At 24.9% G+C, this 18,153-nt stretch overlaps 1 protein-coding gene across 2 annotated transcripts; it reads left to right on the top strand.

Moving 5' to 3' along the window:
• Positions 1-696: 696 nt before the first annotated feature.
• On the top strand, positions 697-17,691 carry LOC114128680 (condensin complex subunit 1-like). Of its 2 annotated transcripts, none has more exons than XM_027993255.2 (26): positions 697-763; positions 2,087-2,222; positions 2,283-2,420; positions 3,681-3,859; positions 3,940-4,100; positions 4,162-4,312; positions 4,662-4,928; positions 5,992-6,153; positions 6,216-6,386; positions 6,443-6,605; positions 8,369-8,528; positions 10,940-11,117; positions 13,030-13,305; positions 13,372-13,574; positions 14,041-14,166; positions 14,232-14,352; positions 14,421-14,493; positions 14,637-14,724; positions 14,805-14,910; positions 14,967-15,073; positions 15,153-15,267; positions 15,343-15,470; positions 15,565-15,704; positions 15,771-15,903; positions 16,605-16,960; positions 17,028-17,691. In XM_027993255.2, the coding sequence occupies exons 2-26, from the start codon at positions 2,105-2,107 to the stop codon at positions 17,351-17,353; spliced, it is 4,146 nt and encodes a 1,381-aa protein (XP_027849056.1). In that variant the 5' UTR covers positions 697-763; positions 2,087-2,104; the 3' UTR covers positions 17,354-17,691. The 2 variants fall into 2 exon arrangements, with proteins under 2 accessions (XP_027849056.1, XP_050057028.1); XM_050201071.1 differs by lacking the exon at positions 697-763 and adding an exon at positions 1,871-2,005.
• The last annotated feature ends 462 nt before the right edge of the window (positions 17,692-18,153 follow it).

Below are 18,153 nucleotides of genomic sequence, written 5' to 3'. Positions count from 1 at the left end.
GTTATGATTAATTATATTTTGTATATTATATTATAATATTATTAAAACTATAACACTGAACATAATTAACATATCTTAACATGATTAATATTGGTTCTTCTGCACTCACACATTCTCGCATGTTAATATTCTCTTGGTGAATAGCAGAAGAGATAATTTTCACAATGCTTTATACACTCCGTCCCACGAGAGAGTATCCCGCGTCCGACGAAAACTCGTCCGATTCTGCGCTTCCCCACTACTCTGCTATGCAATGGGGCCGACCCGCAACCCTCCGTTAATCATGTGCATGCGCAAAACGAGGATACTCTCTCGTGGGCCGGAGTATAGGAGTTCTTTGACATTCTATAATAAATGCCAACATTTTTATGTCAGTTTTCTGAAATACCTTAGCCGAAACATAAAGTCGATACTGTCCTAACCTATACTGTCGGCCCGACAGTAGCGATTCCTTTAAATATAACGATGACAAGAGGATAACCTAACCTAACCGATTCTGCGCATCTACCTCCATCATCCTGCTATTGAAACGGATTCCCCTATAGCAGGGTGGCGTTTGGAGATGCGCAGAAAACCGATTTTGGTCGGCCCACCCCGCGTTCTCTTGCTAGTGTTTGGATAGTGGATAGAGTATATTATACGTGTAGATCTCAACCGACATTTTGCTGAACGTCCTGCTTTGAAGAACATCATGGTTAAGTGTTTGTTATTTTATTTTTTATTTTGATTATTATTACCAAAATAAAAAATTGTTTTTTGATAGGTAAGTAACATAATATTATACTATATTTTATATCTTATTATTATTATTATTTTATTTTGATTTTTACTGTATAATCTATTGTGTACTCACGCAGTCACTCAGAGAAGTTGAGGTTAGGCGTATTGTATTTTATGTGTAATAATTATTACAACGTTACTTAATTACATACTTAATAGTGGCAAATGGCATGATTTTTGTATTTAATTATTATTTTTATTGGACCTTTTCCGTTAATTCTCTACCTATGACTACACACGTGTGTTTCGGCGGCACTCGTCGCTACGCTCCTCGGCGCCGTCGCTCCGCTCCGCACAAATCGAAAATATCTCTCGACTTGCTATGCAAATCCACCTCAAATTTAACTGTGTATTCGACCAAGAAGCTGTTCAGCGTTGGTCGTTAAGTACTCTGTTACCTACTTGAGATGGATTTGTATAGCAAGTCGAGAGATATTTTCGATTTGTGCGGAGCGGAGCGATGGCGCCGAGGAGCGTAGCGACGAGTGCCGAAACACACGTGTGTAGTCATTGGTAGTGAATAAACGGAAAAGGTCCTTTTTATTTATTTTATACTTATATAAAAAAAAAATGTTTAATTAAAAAACCATTTTGAAAGGTTAGGTATTATTTCACCCCATTTTTTAAAGTTTATTATTTAATATAATATGAAATTTTTTTTTATAATTATAATAAATTATTGTTGTATACCTTTAAAAATAAATAAGAACTAAGGCTAAACAAACATGTATTTAAAAATAATAAAAGAATCAGAGATCAAATGTTTTTTTACAACATTTATCTTTTATGTCGGATTTTTAGCCATTTTTATTAATAAAATAATTTCTTATTAAATAATAAATAATATTACAATATTATATTATTAAATAGTAAATTTTTTAAAAACAAAATGTGAGAGGAAATATTCTATTACACCAAAAACAGTTTGGTAGAAATTGTCCATTTCTCATATGCCATAGGTTTGCCACCCTTGTACGAATAGACGATAGAATATTTCTTCTATTATCTATGTACGATAGTCTGGCGGGAAATCGTGATATCAACCAATTAACTACGGATCAAATTGTCTTCCATGTCATCCATCCATGATAAATATACTTTGATAATGATGCATAGACCTTTTACTTATTACCTTTTAATAAAAGTTAATGATAATAATGATAAACCGCTCGTACTCGATGTTGAATTCTTATATTTGATAATGAAATATGGCGGTTTTTTTATTGTAAACAATTATTAACATCCTACAATGACAAATTTAACTTATAAAAATACTTATTTTAAATAAAATATTGTGTTTTAACAGGTTAAAAACTCATGCTCAATGGCCAATAAAGATTTTTTTATCTATAGTGATCGAAATAAATTGCTAACACCCTCTACCATAGAGTACAGGGTTGAAAAGCTACTAAAACCGAAAGAATTAAAATCATCTATAAGAGGTGAGGTACTTTACATAAATGGTTTGGAATATTTATGTATTTGTTTATTTAACTTTTTAGCATGTTACGAAGAATTGAATTCAGAAGGAGCACAGTTTATATTTAAAAATTTTGACAAACTGTTTTCAGTGATTGAATTTATTGATCGAATTGACTACCGAGACTTACACTATGTTTATGAAAAAATTCTTGTTAATAGTAAGTAAATAGTACTTATAAATTTGATATTAGTTTTTTATTTAGTGGAAATATTTTCAAGGTACCTAGTTAATACAATTTATGTATATTTATTTATTAAATTCAGTGAAGACATTTTAGATCTATTCTTTTAAATGAACGTATTATCATAAATCATTATTTTTTTAATATAATACTAATTACGTTTTATTAATACTGATCTTAATTTTTTAATTCAACTATACCGGTTTTTCTCAAGTTTTTTTGTTTCATTGACCCACAAATTACTCATTGTTGGGTAAGCAACCCGCTACCGAAAGAAGAAAACAACCAAAGTTACTATGCCATAATATAGTAATATTAATAAAAGTTTTTACCTAAAAAAATTTTATCATTCAATTGTATTAAAATTTAATATAGAATCATGAATAGAATATATAAAGATTATTTTTTTTAAAAATTAAAATGAATTTTTATTTTTCTTGTTATTGATTTACTAATAGGTAACATCTTATTAAAAATATTTTGTGACACAGTTTTGATTTGCATCCATTTATTTGACTTTTGTTGATGAAAAAGTAAAAACATACCTAGTTTTTGAAACTATAATGTGACAACAGCAATTATTATATTGTGTTTAATTTAATAATAATTTACAAAAATGTTTTTTGAAAACTTGAAAAAATATAAATAACATACATTAAAAAAAAAAAAAAAAAAATTGAAAATTGCGAGGAAACAGTAAAGCACATTTATTTATAGTTGTTTTAATTTTTTTGTCATTTATCTTAAATATTTTTTTGATTCAATAATAAATTATAATTATTTATTTTTCATTTGAACTTATTTTTAGTTATCAAAATTTCAGTATTAGAATTTAAATGTTGTAATTTTTGTTGTATTAAAAGTTATGAAATTTCAAGTAAATCTATTTTAAGACTTACAAATATTTAAGTTAAAAACTTAAAAGTATAAAAGGTAATTTTTTATTATGTTGTCCTACTACTTTACTTACTTAAACCTTAAATACTTATAACTGATAAACAACTTGTTGAAATTTCAATTTTTATGTATCAAAATAATTTGATTCAGAATATGAAATCCATAATGTATGTTGCCACCATGTATTGTAAAAAGTAAAAAACTTACGAAATTTTTAATATATTTTTAAAATGTTGATAGTTTTTGAAAGTTTTTAAATTTAAAATGCACATAATTAATTAAGATTTATAATTATTTGAGTTATAACTAATTACCAAAAAATCCATTTTATATTTTTAGGTTTAAATATTATCGCATCATTTTTCTCAAGTTATGGAGAAATTGAAGACATGTCACTAGATTTAAAACAACAGTTTACAAATATCATAAAAATGAATGTTTATCTCTTTGTTGAGTTTGTTCATAGTTTTAACACAAAATTTGAAACTGATTATAAACTATTACTTCTTGAAACAAAAGTATTATGTTTTTACCAAATAATCTATATTTTATAATTTAATAGTTTTATACAGCTTATTATAACATTGAACTTTTTTAGGGTAGAAATAAAAAGCAAGATATGATTCAGAAACATACTTCTGATTATGATTGGAATTGGGAAGACAAATTGAGTATCGGGTTGAAAGCAATTAACAGTATTTTATCAAATAACATTACAAAATTGTATGATCCTCCTTATATTGATCATACTTTAATATCGTAAGTATTATAAATTATTATTATTTTTTTTTGGACAATCATTAATGTTTTGTGTTTTTAGTTATATTGCTTCTTGTTGTTACACTCAGTTGGAAAATCCTAGTATTGCTTTTGTGCGAACTAAATCGCTTCGTGACAGTATTATGCAAATTCTAGTAATATTTATTACAGACTATGATCATGCAGAACAATTTAAAATCAAAGTAGTTCAAGTAAGTTAATTTATGTTAATAATCTTGGATAATTTTTGTATTTGTTTTTTTTATTTTACTCTTTATATTAATATATGCATAATATTACAAATTGAGTATCTATATAACTTAAAATTTTAACTTTAACCAAAGTCCAGTTGAATTCGCACTAATATAACACAATTTGACTAAATATTCTTATTGAATTGATGTGCTTCTTAAAAATTCTGACCATTCTATAGATTTTATGATTTATAAATATAAAACTGAAATTTATAGTTATTACAAATCATTAACAAGTAGCATTTTAATACCAATTATATATTTGTCTGTTTTTTAACCATTATTTTTACAATTTATATTTATTTAGCTGCTGAAATTATATGAACATTTGTCATTGCCTCTGGCTAAAATTGTTTTACAAGTAATTGAGTCGGGAAATAACCGATCTTCATTAATTGAACTAATTGTTAAAGAAATCGCAGCAACAGGAGAAGTAGAAGGTATAAAAGAAACAAATAATCAGGAAATAACTGGTGGTAAATCATGTTGTGCTTTTCTTGTGGAAATTGCCAGACATTGCCCTCAATTATTATTACCAAATATTGAACATCTGTTGCCATGCTTAGAATCTGATGTAAGTAATGTGTTATTTTTATTTAGTGAATATTTATTAATTATCAGCAGGACTCGGAAGCCGTAGTATTAAAAATGTTGCATTTTAATTCTTAAATATGCACTTATATCTCCAAACTCTAAAAATAACACAAAACAACAAAAACTATTTATTTAACTTGAAAAACTTATAAATTTATTTGAAAAAAATATTAACTGTAATTTTACAATTTTATTAAATTTTGGGCTCATCGGAGTCAGGGACTTCTTGGGCTGGTTGAATTATAAACTGTTAAAAAATGTTAGATTACTTAAATATGTAAATTATAAAGTGATTTTAAAACATATTATTAGATAATGGTTTACCTACTTTTATACGACAACGGCAGAAACAGAAATACTTTTTTTTTTTTTTTTTTTCTTTATTTAAAATATACAATCTGTACCCATTAGGCACAATAAGTATATAGGCAGAGGGTAGAAAAACATATACATATTAAACATTAGACAGAAATACTAAAATTAAAACTTGTAGTTGACAGTTGTTAACAAGTATATTGAAATGTTTGATAATTTAAAGTAATGATACAATAACATAATAGCATTGACGTCATAAACTATTAATACACTGGACTGTCAATGAGTTGTAGAACAAAAGTTATTTACTGATGTTTATTTATTTTCAATAATTCAAATATAATTAAGTAAATCATTGCTTTCAACAAATTGTGATCATTTCCTATATTATATTTTAATATTCCAAAAAATAGCACTAGAAACTTAAAATTAGTAAAATAGCAATAAAAACTGTAAATATGCAAAAAAACAGTAAAATAAAATTTTTGGTATATCATTAAAGGAGTGTATGTAAAACATATTTGTATCTTACTTTAGATTTGCTTCAACAAACTAAAAAAGATATGCATTTGCTAGAACTTTTGAGCCCTGATTATTACATAATTGTAGATACCTAATGGAGTAATGAGAATTGATAATACAATAATGTGTGTGATATCCATTTGTTTATCTTTTTTTTATGATTATTATTATTTTTAAACTGATATGTTTTTAAATTTTTATTTCAGCCGTATACTATGAGAATTTGTGTATTAAGCGTCTTAACAGAATTAATTATTCATGTTTTAAATAATGATGAGTTAAATGAGCTTGAAAAAAAAACAAGAGACGATTATTTAATAATTTTACAAGATCATCTATTAGATGTAAATGCATTTGTCAGATCTAAGGTGAGTACTTATAAAATATAAGTTATTTTAATTTATTAATTTTTTAATTTAAAATGTTTTAGGTTTTACAATTATTTACTGCCATAATAAATGTAGACTGTTTACCAAAACAAATGTATGGAATAATATTAAATTGTGCTGAAGAAAAACTACATGACAAAAGTTCATATGTTACAAAAAGTGCTATTCAACTTATCAAAACGTTAATCAAATTAAACCCTTTTAGTTGTGATGTAAAATAATAAAAACAAATATTTAGTTAATTTATGTACTAATAAGTTAATAATAGTTTACAGAAAACAAACTACAGGATAAATTAAAAGAAGAAAACTATGCTTTAAAATGTATGAAAATAATGCATAAAATAAAAACAGATAGTGAAATTAACAAAGAAGATATGTGGCCATCAATTGAGACATCTTTAAAATTATTTTTAGAGGAATATTTTGAAGGTAAGCTTAGTTCTAAAAGGTAAATCATGGAGAAATATTGTTTTTAACTTTTGGTGACAGGGATAATTTTTTACCATATAGTAATTAATAAAATGCTATAATAATAATAAAAATATTTTTATGATTTGAACGAAAAAATATTGTCCCATATACATAAATATATGGCCCATAGGTGTCACTTAAGTGGTTTTCAAACTGGGTGTCGCGGCACACCGGTGTGCTGCGAGTATCCACTTAGTGTGCTGCGGTTTTTCCATAAATTACCGATTGCATTGAATTATGATATAAGAAAATAAATTAATAATTAATTTAAAACAATTTTGTTCATCTAAAAAAAGGTCAGTGTGTCGTGAACATTTTTTAAGTTTATGGTGTGACGTGTATAATAAAAGTTTGAAAACCACTCGATTATATTAATATTCAGTATCAACACATTATTTTTATACTAGTTTTATTAATATATCATATCTATAAAATTTAATATTTTAAACTAGCGGTTCTTAAACTTTTTTTTGTATACCACTCAGGTGTATTATTAAATATTAATCACCTACCACTAATGACTAAAAATAGAATGATCCAAACTGTGCAATTAAATACTTAACTTTTTATTTAAATACATTTATTTTCAATAATAAGGCAGTAAAATACTACAATATAATTGTTTTTATTTATTAGTTTTTTAAAATAAGTTATGAATTAAATAACAAATTTTAAAAGAGATCAAAATCGAATATTTATTTTTAATTTTTTATTCTACCACTTTGTAGCCTTCTGATTACTATCATGACCTAGTATTTCGCTTACCATAGTTAGAGAACCGCTGCTTTAAACTACCTATCTAAATTATAATGGTATTTGGTAGAGTTTATATTGTATGTATATTAATATAAATCTGGTTTTAAGTGTTTTTGTATATAATTTGAATTATTTTATAAATTTACTAGCTGACCCTGTGAACTTTGTTGCCCGTTAAAAATGTCAATTCTATAACATGATTCAAACTTTCTTTAATTTGTTATTTAATATTCAGTTAAACGGTGTTCAAAACTTGGACATTTTTATTGACCACTTTGAATCTCAAAAAACTAGTGCAGCCCCACTTTAAAATCCAAATTTTGTAAAATGCTTTCTTATTGCACACTAAATTTGTGGTACAAATATACTGTGTAAATTGCAATCCTTGATCTATCATTGTTCAGGCTTATGTTAATCAGTTAGTGAGTTAGTTAAGTTATATTATAGCCATTAAGATTGGCATTGCCTGTGAAACTGTCTTACGATCATGCGAGCAGTATATTAACCATCTCGTGGTTTTTATATAGTTAGTATAACAACTACTACAACTTGACTTATTTTATTATTTTTTTTTTTTTTTTACAAATTTTATACTTTTTAATTATTTAAATAATTAACCTTTTGGACTTTTCGTTTTTGATAACTCATCTATATACAGAGTACTTGTGTTAGAAAAAAAAATCATGAAAATCGGCCCTGTAGAACTTCAGATATAACTGTCATAAGAAATCGCCTCACATTTTAGTAATATATAATGATAAAGATAATTTACGAACATTAAACTTTTTTATCAGTTCTAAATTAATTTTAATCTATTTATTCATTTTTTTGTAATAATTCTTAATTAAATTAAACATTTTTAGATAAATAGAAATTATTATTTATTATGTAATTATATATTATTATATTATATATTTTTCTGGTTTATATTTCAATAAAATTACAAAACTGTATGTGATTTTTAGATACAAATTTTGACCTTGGCGAAGTCGAAATATTAAAGGATATGGAATTTCCTGAAGTTTTGATGAAGATAAAAAGTTCTATTACTTTACACAAATTTAAGTCCGCTTTAAAATATTTATTACGTGGAAGAAAAACATTCGAGGATAAACCACTATTTCAGTATGTAGTATTAAATAACTATATAAATTTAAAACTGAGGATTGATTTTTACCATAAAATAATATTATTCTATGATTTATACTTTGAAAAAAAATAGTAAGTTTGATAATATTATTATTTACAAAAAAAACTTTAAAATATCTACACTGACTGGTTTACAATATACAGGAGTGCATTAGCAATTTCTTTAGTCCAGAAAATAAGTCATACTAATAATATAACTTTTGGTATTTTACTCCTTGAAAATACATTATTTTGCTTTTTAATTGATATAATAAGGTGTATCATAATTTTCAATTTTCACTTTTAGAATTAGTTTGGTATCACTTCTACATTAGTAAAATAATAAAACTGTAATTAAAATTATAAAAGTCTTGATTTAGTCAAAATAGAACCAATCTATTCACATCTATTCAATTTCTAATCAAACTATCCTAACTCGAACTTCTAGTTAGAACATTTTTAAATATTTCAGAACATGTCCTTAAGTATTTTGTAAGTATCTGAGAAAAATTGATATTAGCATTTTCTGTAGTATTTAAAAGAAAATTCAATTTTCCAATATCTTCATGAGTTGTATTATCTTTGCTATGTAAAAACAATTTTATTCACAATAATTAATTATGACAGGCTAGAACTCTGGTATGATTTTTTTTTTACAAACACTTGATGAATACCACAGTATCCTCATAACTTAATATACCTGTTATTGCATAAATGAATTATATTATTTCTATGATAAAAAAAAAAAAAAAAAAATTAGTCAAGTGGGTACAGCTCTGTTGTATATTAGGTATCAAGTAGGTTCTGTAATATGACATATTGTAGATGTGTTAAATTTGAATTCATTTATATAACATATTATGTATATTTTTAAAAGTAAAAGCTGGCATATAATATGTGGTCATACTTGGTATAGCAACAATTTAAATTATAAAAATTTCCATATCTCTTAAAAATGCATTAAATAAATTCTATTTATTTATTCATTGTTGTCATGTTTCTATGAGATACCTGCATATGTATCATTGTATCATATGTATTATGTTAAATTTGTTCATTTGTCGCTACTTATAATTAAATAAAAATCTTTTGCTAACATATTGAACAAATGACTGCGTATAAATTGTAGTGTCATGCAATAAGTGACCTACTAAACGTTGAGGTTGAGCCCATACTTTTACAAAATGTTAAAATATTGTTATCAAAAGTCAAAAAGTATAAGACCATAAAGATAGTGTTGACCGAAGAAAAATATTAAGCTCTGTCTAATAAAGGTAAACTCAGGCCTGTGTAAAAACAGGCCGGTCGCAGGTAGACTGCATCCTACATCGGCCAGTAAAACGCATTTGTCAGTAGACCGCATATTATATGACAACCAAAGTAAAATTAATAATATAGGTAAATAATTGTTTTAAATTTCCACAAATAATGTTTTTAAATTATAACAAAACAGTCAACATCAATATTCTTTTTCATATCTTAGCTAAAAAACTGTAGATTTTCTAAACTTTTTACTACAACATTATGTGGGATCTTATATTATTAGAATATTATGTGGTAAGAACTATATTTTTCACATGTCTTAAACTTATCACTGAGAACAAGAATATATTCTTTTAGATACATTCATTTGGTTTATTGGTTTGAAATGATTTTGAATTTATTTTAACACTTTAGAATGAGCTAAAATATTTTGAAAATTAAATTATGTCTAGAAAATCTAAAATTTAGTATTTGTTGAAGAATTCAATTTTATGATAATTAAAAAATTCTACTATAAACCACTTTTCATAGTTCATGGTTCAAGTAAATTTTCAATCCCAAAATTTGATGACGAACACAATTAAAAACCTTAAATCATTTTTTTCGTCCTTTAATTTCTAAATATTTTAAATAAATAAATTAAAATAATAGTTATTATTTTAGAGTCTGAGCCTAGTGGGGTATGTATTAATTTTATAATAATATATGTTTTTATTTTTTTTTGTGAATCTGTATACACGATAAGTTGTCAATAGAATGCTTTGATTTTTAACTTAAGAAGTGGTTTTGAATAGTAAATTAGATATTGTTTTTACTTTAAAGGGCTAAAATTAAAAATGCACAGTAGTTTTCAAAATAATTGAGAAAAACAATACCTATTGTAATAGTTATAGTAAAATAAATTAATGTTATTGCTATTGTATAAAAACAGTTAAACATGGATCTTGAAATATACTTAGTAATAAAGGCTAACAGATATATCTTGTTCATAATTGTTTTTCGTGTACAATGTTAAATCACTGAATTAAAATTTAACACACCCATTATAGTAACCCACTCAACGCCTAATGTACAGCAGAGCAATACTCATTTTCATACTTTTTTAATGTTGTTAAATTAAGTATTCTAAAAATATTTAATTTCAGATTGGAAGATGAAAATAATTTGTCAAAAAAGTATTATTTGGCATTAAAAAATATTTGGTATTACGATAATACAATGATATCAATGGAATTAAGTAACAACGAAAATTTGCAACAAATGAATGCAGAAGAATTACATTTTCTTATTATCTCAACAGATTCTAAAATTACATACCTTGAGGTATCTATCCAATATATTTATTTTTGTAAATTGATTAAGAAGACCCTATTCCCGTATGTGTTGTATCTGTCTTATAAATATAAATCATTGCAAAAATGTTTTGCACAGGAAATAACAAAAAAGGCTACAGTCATAACTAAGAAACGAAATTTTCACCAAATATGAAAGAGAACTTTAGCTGTGATTAATTTAGTTCTGATATTGAAAAAATAAAAACGATATATCACATCTAAAGTTCTTCTTTATATCATGTGGTGAACATTTTGTTTCTTAGTTATGACTGTAGCCATAGCGTCCTCTTAATTAATACACACTTTAGTGTGTTAAAACCATATCTGGCATACTAATAAAACATTAGAAATTTAGTATATTTTCTATAAATGAAATATTTTTAATTTTATAAAATATAATTTTATGTACAAGGCGATTCTTTTAAATGTCAGACTAATTTGAAAAGTATTAACATATTCATAAATATTCATACTAATGTTTACTAAAAAAAAATTAGTAAAATAGTTAAATTTACAATTTATAACTACTTGTTCAAAACTGATTTTTTTTTATATTGAAATGCTTTAAAAAAAAATTCTGCTCTGGGATCTGAAATTAATAATGTAATATGCTATCCTTTTAAAAAAATTAAATTAAAAAGAACAAAGATAAGAAATTAGATTTTTCAAAAATTTTGGTTTATGGCTTAAAATTACATAAAAATAATATTTCTAAAAATGTTTTTTTTTTTTGGGAAAAATTAGTATGTGCTTTTAAAAGAATTTTAATCCTTAGTTATGAACACAAAAAATTTTATGATTTTTCAACTTCAAAATTACTTGCAAATTTTCGCGTTTTCGACAGATTTCGTAAAAATTTGAACTATAAACGCTTATAAAAAAAAAAATTGTGACGAACAATTTTTAATTTTTTTTAGGTACAATAAAAACAACTCATAAGGAACCTTGTATTAAATTTTCAAAACTTTTTGGTCATCCAACAACTTTTTATCGACACTTTAAAAAAAATCGAAAATTTCAGTGGTCTATAAATAACTCAAAAAAAGTCAAAATTTTTTGAAAATTTAACTATACACAGATACTACTAACATTAACATTTGGTGAAAATTTCAAGTATTTTCAGTGATTAGTTTTTGAATTACAACCACAAAAAAAAATCGATTTGGTCGAAAACTGGTTTTGCGTAAAAATTGCCGTTTTCCGTCATTTTTTTTTTGTTTTTCTCGATTTTTTGAAAACTGTTGAAAAATGTTAACTTTTTACCTTTATAATGCACCAAGGATATTCACTTTTATATCGTAAACCACCCCCATAGTTTGAAATTAGAGCATTATTTCGACTAGTTATGCTGTACACAGACAAAAAAAAACAAAAAAAAAAAAAAAAAAAAATACATCATTGTAAAATCAATACATTCATCACTTCGTTCAGAATCTAAAAAAAAAACATTTAATGCTTAAAATCCACACATAATTAATATAAGCTACAGATTACTGCTATTTAATTGTTATACATCTATATTTTTTTTAAAAATCTTGAAAGAGTTAATATATTAAATTTAATGGATGTATTTATAATTAATTCATTAGATAATGGATTATGCGAGTTTTTAACTGAACATCGGAAAATAATAAGTTGACTGCTTTCTTAGGATTCATGTATATTTTTATGTGCCATTATTTCAAAATTTAAAAATAAAATAACAAAAAATTGGTAGTATTTAAGTTATTGTTTATTGATATGGAAGAATATTTTTATAATTAATGATTTTATAATTTAATTATGAAATATTATTCGATACTAACATTAGGATTTAACTAAATAAATATTTCTATATTTTCAATATATTGTATTACTTTATTATGAGAAATTGAATTCTAAGTTAATATATTTAATTTTAGGATTGTGCCGATTACTTACTTACTATTAAAAAAGCATTAAATACTATAAGTCAATTGATGTTTGGTAATACTTCATCAGAGTCATTAGAAGCTATTGATTTTTTTACAACCGCATATAAATTTGGTGTACCTCATACTCAGGATGGAATTGATGCTATGCTAATATTGATATTTTCATCTGATTCTAATATTAAAGAAGCTATGATGAATTCTTATAAAACAGTATATTTGAATATTGAAGAAGACAAGGAATCTTCTACTTCACGACCTGAAATTGTAATGAAAAATATAATATTGATTTTACATTTTTCATAATGATTTACTATAATTATTTATTTTTAGATTATGATCAGACTTTTAAATTTAATAAAAACTTTAAATGTCATTAATAGAAGAGCATTTAAAGTTTTACTAAATGAATGGATAAAAAACAAAACACTAGATGATGAATGTATTATGGTGTTATGGGCATGGTTCACTAAATCTAAAGATATCTCTGAAGAAAATCAAGTGGTTGCTGCTCTTATTTTATCCTTTATTGCCAGGTACTATTAATATGTTACATTTATAGTTACATTTTTTTAACCTTTTAGTTTAAAATTGTTTTAGTTTCATTTGATAACGTTTTATGTTTATTATATTTTGAAAGAATATAAAAAAATATTTACATTTTATATTTTAATTTACTTCAATAGAATGTGATGTGGGCTAAGACTTTATATTTGTCAAATTAAAGTATATTTAGCGTAATTGGATAGTGTAGGGTGTCTCAAAATGGTTCATCTGATTTCAGTAAGTTATTAACCTTGAACCCATACTTTGTGGTAAACAAACTACTTATCATCTAAAAGAGATTTTTAAATTTGTTTCGACTGCTGGTAGGTTGTGTTGAGTGAGATACAATAGCTATAGATGCGTGCAATGCAAATCATTTGGTTTTTAAACTATTCAATTTTTTTACGTTGTTATTGTATTTTACATTTTATAACATTTTTCACTGTTTTATTTCAGCGCACAGCCATCTATTGCAATGGGGAACTTAGAAAGTCTTCTTCAATATGGATTATGTGACAATTATCAATTATTTATTTATTCTTGTCAAATATTAGAATCAATTACTCTACAAGATTTTAAAAGGTAATTAAAATGATAATTTTATTGTAATAAAAATATTAAATTTTGAATGTATGTCATATGACTAGATTTAGTGAAAATCACGAATTAGTTCAAAAAGTATTGAATGTAGTAGATAAATGTTTCAATCAAAGTGATGTTCAAATATTCAATGATGTTGCTTCAAATGCTATTAACATAATTTATAAAGTATGTTTTGTATGTCATCTATGGTAAAAAAAAAAAAAATCACTATACCTAATTGTTTTATGTTATAGTTGACAATTAAACCAGATATTACTTGTGGAACATTGATTAGAAAATTGTATTCTGTTATGATAAACAAAAATGGTAAATAAATAATTTAAAATTTAGAGTAGTTTATAAGTAATTTTTTACCCCATCAAAAAAATATTATTTACTAGTTAAGCCCATTTAGCATAAATAATTTTTTTAAATATCATTATTAATTTGGTAAATAAATTATTTTTTAGATCCTTCTCAGCAGGAAAATAACTACTGTCAATTGAATGCTGTTATGTATGCAAAATTGATTTTTGTAATTGGTCACATTGCATTACAGTAAAATATTTTTTTTGATATAATTAATATATAATTTCCAAATAATATTCTTTATTTAAACATTTATTATTATTTATTAGGCAGCATGATCATTTAGAAAATTATGTAGCAAAGGAGTTAATTCGAAAAATTAGAGTTAAATACCAAACTAAAAAATTAAAAATGGACAAAGCTAAGGAAGATGAAGTATGAAAAAATGTTTGTATCATTACTTTTGTTCTATACATATATTTTTTTTATAGAATGTACATGATTCTGAAGCTGCTGAAATAGAGGGTATAAATGATCATATTCGACAAATTTGTGATAAAGAGCTTTTATATGGAAATGGAATTTTGGCTAGATTTAGGTAAGAATTAAATATGTTTGTTACACTTAGTATATAATATAGTGTATATATTTTTTAATTATAAATTTTTTTTTTACAGAAATTTTGTAATAGAAGCATGTAATTCAAATCATTCAGATTTGAAGGCAAATGGTGTTATTTCTTTAATCAAATTTATGTTGATTTCTAATTCATTTTGCCTCAAACAATTACCGGTTTGGTTTTTTTTTTTAAATAAATTATATATAGTATAAAAATAACATAACATAACGCTGTTTTATTCTTTATAGATGTTTCTAAATCTGATTGAAAATTCAGACAACTTGGATATAGTTGTTGATCTCGTATCTGGATTTGGCTGTTTGGTTTTCAGGCATCCAAACTTGTTGGAACCTTGTACTGATAAACTTTATGCAAGGTAAAGTTAAATAATAAAATCTATTAAAATAACCATGTTTAGCTTAAAATGTTTTTAAAAATATTTCAATATTTAAATGTTTAACATGTTTAAGGTTACATGATAAACGTAATTTAGTTCGCTATAGTACTTTAATGACTATTATAGACCTTATACGTCAAGAAATGATTAAAGTTCGTGGACAAATTGCTGGTATTGCCAAACTACTTGTTGATGAAGATGAAACTATTTATTGTATGTTTATAATACTTTTAGATGTTTGATTAGTGTTTTATTTAATTAATACTGTTTGTCTTTCAGACACAGCAAGACAATTTTTTAGAGTTATTGCAGAAAAAGGAAACACTCTTTACAATGTCTTATCCGATATTATTTCGACCTTGTCCAATCCTGAAGATTTGGTCCCAGAAAATGATTTTCAGTCAATCATGAAGTATTATATTTATTTATAATTTATATATATACAGTTTGATTCCTTTTAAATGTAACACTAAATTATTCTATCCAGTGACATTGGATTGATATGCGGTTTTTTTGGGGGAGATAGGGAATGCTTAAATACACATTTCTTGATGAATTTTACATTTTGAGATGTTTCTATATGCGCAGTGGCAATGCAACCTGCATTTTTTTAAACAGCAATAGGTAATTTGAATATCAAATTTGGATAGATTGAATATTTTTGAATCATTTAGGTCCTTTTTATCATAGTTATAAAACCAAAATTGTTAAAATGACAACGCAGCTAAGTTTCAAAACTATTGAATTTTTCAAAAATCATTCTAAAATTATATGAATTGTCATGCCATTTTAAGTATTTTTTTTTATTAAATTCAAATGATTTAATAATGTTTGAAAACCTAAACATACAAAAAAAAAAGGTAAAAAAATGCAAGTTGCATTGTGCATGCGCACATGAAAAGATCTTAAAGTATAAAAATCATCAAGAAAATATGTATTTAGGCATTCTCTATCTTTTCCAGAAAAACTGCATATCAATCTAATGTCACTGGACAAAATAATTTAATGTTACCTTTAAAAGGAATCACACACTGCATATACTTACAACTTATGTTAAACACGTGTGTGTGTATAGATACACAAATATACTAGTATTATGCTTTTAATTTTTAGATTTTTACTTCCACTAATCAACAAAGAGCGCCAAATTGAATCTTTAGTTGACAAATTATGTATAAGACTAAAAGAATCAAATAATAAAACTCAAGAATATTATATATCTTATTGCTTGATGCTTATTAAATATACCGACAAAAGCCTAAATAAGCTTTCAGACAATATATCTTATTATACTGACAAACTTAAAAACCCTAAAGTCTACAATAACTTTAATACACTCATAAGTGGAAATTCTAAAATGGCAAAACCAGCCACTAAAGAAATATTAAATGAATTAACCAGTAAGATTGAAAAAATTGTAAAAGATGAAGACTTTGCTATTCCGCTTTCACAAAAAACCCCAGGAAAACGTAAATATTATTTATAACTAAAACGTTTATTTTTAATTTATTTTTAATTTATATTATTTGTATTTAGGTTTAAATACAGCAAAAAAGAAAGCACCCATAAGTATTGCCGATGAATCCTCAGAAGATGAAATTGAACCATTACAGTTAGTAACAAAACGAAGTGCTAGATGTCGTAGCAAAGTTAAAAGAAGACTTATGGAAAATGAAAGTGAAGAAGAAGAAAATGATGAGGAAATTGCTCGTTCAAGTGGTGTAAGTAATATTCAGAAACTTGCTCAAATTAAAGCCAATGAAGATAGTGAAACCGATGATGGTAAAATTAATGTTATCAAAAGAGCTACACGACAAAATAAGTTTGATAGTTTAACTAGTTCAAGTAAGAAAACTCCATAACATAAATCCTAAATAATGACATAACTTCACAAAATAATGTGTTTTTTTTTATTTTATTTATTTGTGAAATTTTTTAATATTCAAGTATATTAATCATAAATGATTATTTATTAATAATATGTTGATAATTATTGTCTGCATATCCTTGTTATACCTATGTCTGAATAGGTTAATAATTATATTAATATGATTATTTGTTGAATTTTTTTTTTTTTTATGTATAAATATATTTTTTTACAAATAATTTTTATAATATTTAAATATTGTATTCATCATGTGTATAAATATTATAAATAATATGCATATTTAGGGTTTAAATAAACTTTTTTTTTTAAATATATTTAGCATGATTTACTAAGTACCTGTATTATTATACAGTGGATTCCTCTTAATGTGGGCACTAGGCACGTTAGGACCAGCATTGTTTGCCCATATTAAGCGGTTGCCCATAAAAACCAAAATTATTTAAATATACATATTAACTGATGCTCACATAAGGTGGAATCCAGTGACGTTTTTAGGATTTATTCAAGAGGAAGATATGACAAAAATAGTTTTTCTCCCTTCTCTCAAAATACATGAATATACTATAAATTTATACCATACCTAATATCTGAACATAGTAAGTAGGTACATAAATCTTATAACTATATAATATATAACAGCGGTTCCCAACCGTTTTAGTTGTACGGATCACCAATTTTGTAACAAAATCTCTGATGCCCACTTATAGTAGGTACACCTATATATGTATTCATATAATAATCCAGGCGCGTAGCTAAGGAGGTTGTTACAGGTAT

Source organism: Aphis gossypii, chromosome 2, assembly GCF_020184175.1.
Source record: "Aphis gossypii isolate Hap1 chromosome 2, ASM2018417v2, whole genome shotgun sequence".
Taxonomy (NCBI): domain Eukaryota; kingdom Metazoa; phylum Arthropoda; class Insecta; order Hemiptera; family Aphididae; genus Aphis; species Aphis gossypii.
The sequence above is the reverse complement of the archived record's forward strand: the minus strand, read 5'-3'. Positions and strand labels throughout refer to the sequence as shown.

What these genes read in the sequence shown, in the direction of transcription:
- LOC114128680 (XM_050201071.1), top strand. Translation starts at nt 1,886, where the DNA reads ATGATGCATAGACCTTTTACTTATTACCTTTTAATAAAAGTTAATGAT. An exon ending in TGCCATGCTTAGAATCTGAT is followed by an intron (nt 4,929 to 5,991) that starts GTAAGTAATGTG and finishes TTTTTATTTCAG; the next exon opens with CCGTATACTATGAGAATTTG. An exon ending in ATGCATTTGTCAGATCTAAG is followed by an intron (nt 6,154 to 6,215) that starts GTGAGTACTTAT and finishes AAAATGTTTTAG; the next exon opens with GTTTTACAATTATTTACTGC.